The sequence below is a fragment of the Diadema antillarum genome, unplaced genomic scaffold (assembly GCF_040938485.1).
Source record: "Diadema antillarum isolate AM-2024a unplaced genomic scaffold, OU_Dant_1.0 seq00000053_RagTag, whole genome shotgun sequence".
NCBI classification, from domain to species: domain Eukaryota; kingdom Metazoa; phylum Echinodermata; class Echinoidea; order Diadematoida; family Diadematidae; genus Diadema; species Diadema antillarum.
The window spans coordinates 556,100-566,381 of record NW_027271161.1 but is presented as its reverse complement, the minus strand read 5'-3'; the positions used below and the strand labels follow the sequence as shown (position 1 = coordinate 566,381).

Below are 10,282 nucleotides of genomic sequence, written 5' to 3'. Positions count from 1 at the left end.
AGTGTGCTTTCCTTAACAGATTCTGTGAATAACGGTTTGAATAATGGTTCCTCTCAAGAGTGTGTCTTTTGTCACACTATAGGAATATTGCACATCGGGCCCAAGCGCCAAACTTGCAAGGGGTATATGTAGATTCATATAAAATAAACGTGTGTATTCGTATAATATGCCCTTTGCTCGAGGCAAGTTGATCGGACCCTCTGCCCTGCGCGTGTTCCAGCATACCAGTGATATCGACAGTTACATCTTTATTCGTTTTGTTTCCTCATCTCCAATAAGGGTGCTTAACAACCTTCTTTAAAAACCTCCGAAATCTTACCATATAGATCTACCCTTCATGGTCTGACACGAATCATGCGTTGTAATGTCTATACGAAGCCGTAAGCCCTCGACATAGCTGTGGCACAGGGTGCTTTAATTGCTACCTATCCGCTGGTTTCAGAAGTTTACAAACTTCAAATCGAAGTCTTAAAAATATTCAATTTATTGCAAAACTTTAAATGCATTTTTTAAGATAATTTTCCATTCAATGACATCCATCCATCCTCACCGATGATTTAATTTACTTTATAGGGTACTCTTTAAAACGGTTTGAGGGAATACTGACGTTGTCATACAATATTCTTCTGATTATGAAGTAATAAATCAACATGTTTTATCGCCATACCGCATCGGAGGCGCCACCACACATGTCATGAGTTACTGTAAATGACTGTACATAAAACCGCATCGAGCCAGGTGAGATGGACTCGGAGAGATCGTCTCTTATGACCCTGAACAAAGCTGCCAGGATTATATATATATACAAAACTTGTAAAAAAATAAAGATGTGTATATAAAAAAAGGATAGGTGTGAAGCGTTTTCTTTACCCATTGACGCGGAGCTAAAAGCAATACCCCGAATAAATAGATATCCCGTTTTGTATTTCGTTTTTCATTTGGATTTGTTATTTTTGCACGGTACAAATTATTCGAACCTTTAAAAAAATATACAAATTAATTCATCATTATGGGTTTATTTGCACATGAGAGAATATGTAAAGGAATCATCGTGAAAGAATGTATAGAGATATACAAAGAAAATTCAAATCACCATGCACGAGTTCCGCGGGCCCCCACGTGAGCAGCGCCGAAGATTTGATTGGTATTAGCAGCATTTATTCACTCTTCACGATGTCCTTAAGTCCCCTTGATATAGACAGTGTCTTCACCAGATTGCCATGAGCAAATATTCAGATTGAAGACACCAGATTCCCACCAGCAAATATTCAGATGATTGTTGTTGTTGTTGTCGTCGTCGTTTTCTCGGTTTTGTATCTTTTTAAGGTTGGAGGGGAGTGCGTTTTCTTTTGCCCACAGATACAGTCATAATTCTTTTATACATGGTAGTGTAGACGAAGAACATAAAGAACAGCACACTGGATGCAAGATTTCTCGCAATCAAACGAACAATTTTCAGGTTCAATGTAAACAATGATCATACTAGAGGTAAAATGTGAGAGGTGATTACCTGTCGTGAAAATATGACTTCTGCCATCAAAATTCTAGCATTATTCTCCTCAGACATTATTTTTTATTTCAAGCATCCTCGCCTCTCAGAGTCTTGCTTCTAAGATGTACCTCTGGCATTTTACTTGCAGACAGTTTTCACGTGCAGGTATTTTCTAAGTAATATCAAATGATAATGGTATCTGCATTGCGGTTTATTGGATTTATTCCTCTACGGCCCATGTAAAACCAATTCCATCATAATATCTATCATTATTGTTTCATTTACACTGGACGTTCTGTTTTATTGTGCTTTGTTGATATTTTTCAACGAGAGAGTTATAGGATGTGATAGGAAGACTACGGGACGTAAGGAAGAAAAAACAACAACAATGGAATGTGACAGTTTATCGATACTACATACCGTAAACATAGTATACTTTGTGTAAAAGCATTGGCGTGACTTTAGCTTGTTTAGTACTAGTAGGGGGGGGGGGGGGGGGCTGAAGCAGCTTCTGACATAGACGCCGCAAGAGGACGGCCCCTTTGAAACAATCGATTGCGTTACACGTCGTGGGCACATAGTTTGTGTCAAACACTCAGTAGGCCCTAATGTAATACATTTTAGAGCAAGAAGTGTCTTGGACACACTCACAAATAAAAGAGAATTTCGATGAGAGATACTGAGTAAAGATATTATGGCATATCAGTGTTTAAAGATTCGAAGAGCGGACATACAGGCAATTAAGTACTAACAAAAGAGCAAAAATGAATTTACTATAATCAAGTTGAAGAAGAAATAATAACCAGTACTATCAGCATGACACTCATACATTTGCATATAAGTTTACGTGTCAATGCTCTTCATATCCTGTGTGGTATGTCGACATAGGTGACAGGTGAAGACCTTGTTTAAACTCGGTGACTAAAGCTAAGTTTCACTAAGCACACGAAATCGTGCATAAAAGTATAAAGTACTAGGAAAAGCATAGAGTATATGTGTGTGTATAAATGTAAAGAAATCTGAAGAAGTATAGTTCGACAAAGCCGCAGCCATTTAAGATTTCTCAATCCAGTGGGTCAGCCAGATGAATGAGAAAAACAAACTGAGTCTTCTATTTTCCGCTTTTATGTCCTTAAAGCCTTTTGAAGTGACTTAGGAGAGATTAGAACATTTTACACAGCTGCATGGAAATATCGCATTATATCAGTGAACTGATTTTTAAGTAAGTCGGCGTGTTGTGCAATGTCTTTACATGCTTTCAACATTTCTTTATTTCCACTCAGGAGTACAGCAAGTCCACACCAGTACTATATCGCACGAGAATTTTCCAGGCCTCCGCTGCTCAGATTGGAAATTTGCCCCGGACTCCAAAAAATGCCTCCCCAGTTGCAGCACATGGGTAGGAAAGCGAGATCTTTAAGACGAATGACGTGTAAAGGAATTTTATTTCACAGTGTGCCCTGTTGACGCCACTGCCACCAACTTAGAGAGTATGATGTCAGGTTCGACTCTGCAATTTCGCTGCGGCAAGATTTCGCGATGTCAGTTCAGGCTCTTTCCAGCACTTTGCCTTGCAGTGATATTTATCTATATCTTGTCCACGCTGTCGTTCGTTGCCCGTGATCATTCGATTTCGACGTTTGGGCTCGTGCACAACTCGGACGTCCGCATCAGAAAATTTGCAGTGGACGTTGCCAGGGATCTTTTTTGGCCATCGAAGTCGTGCAACGTCGAAGTTGAGTTGGTCAACGACAAAGTTCTCGGAGATGGCTGCTTCTTTCGTGATCGCATTCAATGTGACGACATGCCGACGATCAACTCTGCCTTCGTCGACATCGTGGAAAAGAATGTCGTTTTCATTGGGACACGCTTCCGAGACGAAGATTGGCTCAACCAAACTTTCGTCTGCAAGTTTCCCGATGGCAACGTGTCGGTAGCTGATCCCACTGCAGTCGACGACCGCAGCTTAGGCGCACAGCCACAGTACGTGTTTGTCATGAGATGTCCGATAGCAGAGGGTTTCCACGCTTCATTTTACCCAACCAGAAAGCTCCCTGATAGATTTCAAGTGACATTGAGCAAGAACACGGCGGAGCAAAATGTGTACAAGAAAATCCCAGTCTGCAAGTCGGGTTGGCATAAAACATATTACCTCGCGATATGCACGATGGTAAAAGATGTCGACGAGTATTTCGCAGATTGGCTACTGTACTATCGCTACATGGGGGTCGAACACGTTTTCGTTTATGACAACTCGGATAGAGGTACACTTGTCGATGTGCTCGACCACTTCATTAGTTTGGGATTTGTCACTGTTATTCCGTGGTCACATTCCTATTCGCCGACCAAGACCTACCTCGAGGCTCAAATCGCCCATGAGAATGACTGCTTGTGGCGACATCGCCACGACGTTAACTGGCTCCTGAAAATCGACGTCGACGAATTCATGCAACCTATGTATGAGAAGGAGATCAAACTGGTCGACATAGTGCGTCGATTCGAAAAAGAAATCCCGCCTTCAATCGCGGTCATTCGCGTGAGAAACTGGTTCTTCTCTCGGCCTATGACGAACGTCAGTCGCAAGATTACGACGGCGCCGTCGGTAATCGGCAGGAACCCTTGGCGAAGTCCCGAGCCGACAGGGGAAGGGCGTGGTCGAGAGAAGTGTTTCATCAGACCCAATATGGTTCACTATTTCAAGATCCATGCCGTGAAGTTGGGCGGCGAGAGTCTCACGTTGAACCCATACACTGAAATACGACTCGTTCACTATCGGAGCGAGAACCCGCGCCACAGGAACTTTCACATTCACAAGTTTATCTACGACTCGAGTATGGTCGACTTATGGCGTTCAATTAAGAGGTGGTCAATGTACTCGACGGACAGGGTGGTCATGTACGGTTTCAAGAAAACTAAGAGGAAATTACTCGGGGCTGCCTAACTAAAGGCTCGTGTCCACATCAGTGCAATTTCTATTGTTTGTACGATATTTCGGTGTGACCGTTATTCGTTATGTGTGGCAACACACACACAACTGTTGTTAGTCAGATAAAAGATATTTCCACCTTGTACTGTCATGATTGCTTCAATTCATGTCTTCCGTAGATGCAACAATGCACAATAAACTACACTTTCAGGATCGCCATATCTAAACTATTAAAAAAATATAGGGGCCTAATTTTACAAATTCCAGTTGAAGCTATGCTAATTTGTAGCTGTGTCATCATGTTATTTTTCACTGTTGGGAACAGCTGGGAAGCTTTAAAAGGCACCAATAATGCATTATCTCACACTGACCTACCTTGGTTTACAATGGTTTATATAGCTTCAATCATAAACTATGTACTTGTGCTAATCATGAATCTTATTGCAAAAACAACCCTTTTTTATTTTTATCTCCTGGTTTGTTAACCATTTGATACTTTTACTGTATCGACTAAATATTTGCTACTTTCACTGTATCGACTAAATCCCACCTAAAGACATGTATTAGAGCCTTTCAAAACGTATTCATAACTTAAGAGCATAGAATATGTTGCAAGCACAGAAAACAAACAAACAAATCTCTTGCCTTCCAATACCTTCTTGCGCTTCCTCAGAATATGACTCAACAAGTTCTGATACAATGTCACTGTTAAATAGTATAAATGTGTGGCAGATGTTATGCGATATGTGATGTATATTGTGTGACAGGATCACCTCGGTTCAGCAGAATGGAAGGAAAGAAGTATTAACTATAAATGTTCAGATCAAACAGTTAAAAAAAGATATAGTATGCTCTAAAGACAATAGATAAATACACATCAACGGAACTGAAATTATAATTGCAACGTAGGACTTTGATGGACGAAATGGCAAGGGATGTGTGGCATTAGATTCCATGACAATCGAAATTACTTGTTGTTGTTGTTGTTGTTGCTTTGTTTTTTTTCAACGTGAGGTGTGATTCTTAAAATCGTTTCCAGAAGAAGAGGGGGAATAATATATTACATGTACTATGCAGCTTTATGATTTATGAATTCTTGTTAGTGATCAAAAGACACGTGATCTGACCGTCCAAGGTAAATTATGCTGCCAATATTATTTCACTGCATCCAAGCTTATGACATATACGTCGTTCCGTTAAAAGTTTAAGATGTCATCCATGCATTATGATGTCATATCAAGTCATGAAGTGCGTTACTGTGCACATATGTTATGCGGTGATTTTCCGAATGATGACAAAGCTTCATAAAGAGATGAAGATGTCATTCATGCGCGCATGGTAGAGAGTCTTTAACACGGAGATAAACACAATAAATGTGACAGCTTATACGACGTCAATACGTAATGCGCCATGCTGTCATGTAAATTCAAATTCAAATTCGAATCCAATACCAGTTACTAACGCATTTTCAGATACTTTGGAACTTTCACATGGTAGTTGCATATATCGTGAGGTCATAAGTCCCTATCTCTATAGGGAACCATATAGTTTTACAGAAAACTTGGAAGAAAAAGTATGCTTATTCGTGTATTTTACCTAAACAAGGATCTCGCACCCATTCTGCATTTTCTAATAGAAATCGGGCATTTCATTGTAAAAGAAGAACAGGGCTGAAAACTATTGCTGTGTGTGAAATCTTAATATACGTTATAGAGTAAAAATATTTACTCTTTGTACTCTAAATACATAATTTAGACATTAAAACATCATTTCAGACTCGTGAATGTATGGCTGTTTATATCTAGTCATTTGTGTACGTTTATACATTTGTCAGATAATTATTTTTTTTACGTTCATCTATGGTTCTGTAAATTTCATGCAAGTCACCACATGTTTGTCACAGAGGTGATATGGTGTGTGTGTGGGGGGGGGGGGGTCGTACATTTAATCTACATGTATATTGTTAATACATTTCACCATCATTTTCATCAGTCTCTGTTGCCACCATTACTATCATCATGATTTCATATCACCTCAATTCTATAGTAATAATGATGCTATTAGCTTTAAAGGGATGGTACAGTATTGGTGGAGATGAGAATTGAGCTTTTAACTTTTTGCGAGTTACCAAGAAAACACTTATGAAATAGTACAGAGCACACCGTTTTAAGAGGAATTCAAAATTTAGTTGATGAAAATCGGGTTTGGAATGACTGAAACATCCAAAAACAAAGTAAAACAAAGCGATCATAATAAAAGGTGGGTCCCACACTTTATTAGAGTCGCTCTGTTTTGGATATCTCAGCCATTTCAAAACCAATTTTCATCAAATAAACGTTAAATTCCTCATGGAATTACATGCTCTTTCATATTTCATATTGGGTTTCTCATTATCTCACCAAAAAATGTTAGAAACCTGAAATTAGGTCTCAACCAAAACAATACGATCCCTTTAAGAATGATAGTGTAGCAATAACAAACTTGATATCAGTGATAATTATAGAAATTGAGATGAGAATGGTAATTACATGCAGCTGGAGCAGAAACTGGACTTTGCACACACCACACAAAAAGCACAGCTTGTATCGGGCATGCACGTCTAACAATACTAGGATAACACATTTGCAGATAGACGTCAACGACCAAAAACAAACAAACAAATAAACACACAAACAGAAGGAGAAGAACGAAAATATGCTTGTAGATTTTTCTATATAATTATGCTCAGACTACCATGTCAGAAGAAAGTATTATACTAGACCGAAAACAGGAACTCGATCGACTCACTATTCTGTTTTTGTTAAGTTGTTTTTGTTTTTGTTTTTGTTTTTGTTTTTGTTTTTGTTTTTTTTTTGGGGGGGGGTTCTTTTCTTTCTTTTTTTAGGGGGGTGTTATGATGCATACATACTGCATAATGTCTGATTTTTTTTTAGAGCGGGGGCGAAGTCTCGATTTGTGAACAGTTCAATAGAAGGCTTGTGAGTTGATGATTATTATCACCCATAGTATCAGGTATAAATGTGCGATGGTGAAGAATATCATTGTTTCGTAGGATGATTTCTGTAGTTATGATTTCACAATTTCCATAATCACATATAACTATAGTAGATTCAAAGAATCTTACACTTTAGGTGTGAGTTACACAAGGCAGTATACCTTTCCTTTTTAAAGGAAGATTATTTCCTTCCTACAAGGTGTCTCTCAAACAACTATGTCTTTGATTATGCAGTTGTTGTTGTTGTTGTCGTCGTCGTCGTCGTCGTTTTTCTTTTCTTTTTTTCAAACTGGGATCCTCGTTTCCGTTTGTTTATTCCAATATCTCTGAGACGTCAAATTGACGAATTTGTAGAGGGGTCATTACTATAACTGGTGTGTGAGACATTCAGCCACACACTTAATTCTCACTCCTTCAGAGTGTGCATATACACCTGTACAAACAATTCCGCGCACTAGTATCCTTCTAACTCACACCCACAAAATATCCAAACACATAACTCTACACAGGACATACATTATGCAGATGCTTTCTCTTGTTTGGTTGTTTGGGTTTTTTTTTTCTCCATCCTCAGTCGAATAATTTGCCATTGTTCTGTTGATGGGGCAAGTTCTCTATAATCTCCTTTCACTAAAAATTCGGTCTTGTACCATACGAGCACGCAAACATAATACATAGACACATGTAACACTCGTAGAGAGAGAGAGAAGGAGAGAGAACGGATAAGGAGGGAGGGGAAGAGAAAGAAAGGATGAATACTGCTGTTTATTGCTGTCTACTAGGCAACGTCTATCGTCTCTTCTGTCCTCGTGATAATCACAATGAGAAATGAAAGTATTGATCAAAGATTTCTTGTGTTCATTTCCTTGTGGCAATTATAGATTTCGGTACAGGGTATAGGCCTACTAGTATCTGATCACTCGAAGCATACAAGTAAAACTGTGGTATGCCTTCCTGCAGCTAGATTCGTCCTTCCATGTAGCGTTGGATGTCTTCGTATTGTGTGCTTCGAGACAAAAATTTGATGAGTACATTAAATAGTAATGCATGTTCGGAGTGGCTTGGAAAAAAAAGAGACATTTAAAGTTCTTTCCCCCGCTCTTATCCACTGAAATGTGTTCCCTCGTAAATGCGTGTGTGTGTGTGGGGGGGGGGGGCATGGGGTTGAACACACAGATTATTTTTACACCGACAATAGTTATACTCTCTGGCGTATAGCTGTTACAGGTTTCTTTGTGAGGTCGTCTGTTTGTTCACCGCTTTGCTGATGAATAGTTTCGCCAATGGAAAACATGCATGCAGACAGGTCCATTTTGTCACTTTGTTCATGGGAACCTTTCAGAATTACTTGTTACTGAAGTCCCCTGGGGACAAGACTTACAAATTGTGAAGCAAAAGGTAAGACGGTGTACAGACGATGATTACGTAACTAAGATTCCAGCTGAGTTCTGTTTTGTTCATCGGGTCTGCATGTTCGGCATGTTTTGTAGATACATAATGAGCTACAAACCCAGAGTGACGCCAGTATGTTGTACAGAATGGATGTTTTATTTGTGTTAACAGAGCTCACACAATTAAAAAAAGAACTTATTCACACAAACACCTCTTCACACACACACACACACACACACACACACACACACACACACACACAAACATACGTCGAGCGTACGTAATGCATAAGTTACGCACAACTTTGCAAATATGAGCTATATAGCAAGAGGATGTATCATTGCAAAATCATTGAACCTTTACAACTCACTTATCGTTGATATTTTGATTCATTGCTTAACATTCTTTTTTCATATTTACACTTCCCAAAGCCAGAGTGTTAGGAAATTCACTATCTACACAGAATTAATCATTTTGACTTCTTATCTCGGAAATACGACATGCTTTATGTATACACGTTCATTCTTATCCGTGTACATTCTTTTATCTCATACTATTGATATGCAACGTGTTTATTGAATATCAACATAGATACGCGGCATTCGTTTTGTCAAGTTTAATCGACGGTATACAAACACTTGAAATGTCATTCGTGGTTTGATGAAAAAAAAAACCAGAAATAATTATACATCGCATTCTTCTAGCAATGAAAATATGTCATTACAACAGTTCTTATAACACAGCTAATTTGAAAACATGATCAGCACATTTGGTGAATAAATATCTTACTAAAACAGGCTTGAATTCTATGTACATGTTCATTGTGCTTAATTTATCTTTATAATGTATTTGGCAAAAATTCTCTAGCAATGACCTGTGCTAAATAGTATCTTGATTATAATAATACTTATGACTTCTTTCATGAGCAGTAACTTTTATGAAACTTTTGATGATTTCACGCGTATTCGACCCTGAAGTAGATCGAAACATAATATTTTACAATAAGGTCGGAATTCAAAGGCATGAAACTAAAGTTACAAATCACAACTCTGATGGGCATAGAACATGCACAATTTACAAGGATGTAGAAACATACACAAACATTGATTTGCCTGATGCTGGGACATAAAAATGAACAATCAAACAATCGGTAAAGTGGCTGTTCCGGTATATCTAAGCGAGATCTGTAAAGCGGTGGTATTATCACCCATCTTAAAGTATGCACACGTGAATGTGACTGATATCCTTCAAGTTTCGGGGAAAATAAAAGACGTAAAACTTTGAGATCCTGTAACTTTTGCATTTGATGTGACAACTTTAGTTCTGTCGTTCTATTTGCCTCTATTCAGTCAATAATTACAGGCAAACAAGCACTTGGATAAGCGCGGTGTCTTACTCAATGGCAGTTTGTGGCTAATACTCACGTTTAGGGAAGTTTTTATGCTACAATTATTATAAGTACCATAATATGCAGAAC

General features: G+C 38.6%; 1 protein-coding gene across 1 annotated transcript; it reads left to right on the top strand.

The window, feature by feature from the left end:
* Window positions 1–2,984: 2,984 nt before the first annotated feature.
* On the top strand, window positions 2,985–4,534 carry LOC139725614 (uncharacterized). Its single transcript, XM_071636704.1, has one exon. It carries the CDS (start codon window positions 2,985–2,987, stop codon window positions 4,431–4,433), a length of 1,449 nt encoding a protein of 482 aa, XP_071492805.1. The 3' UTR covers window positions 4,434–4,534.
* Window positions 4,535–10,282: the final 5,748 nt, after the last annotated feature.

What these genes read in the sequence shown, in the direction of transcription:
- LOC139725614 (XM_071636704.1), top strand. Translation starts at nt 2,985, where the DNA reads ATGATGTCAGGTTCGACTCTGCAATTTCGCTGCGGCAAGATTTCGCGA.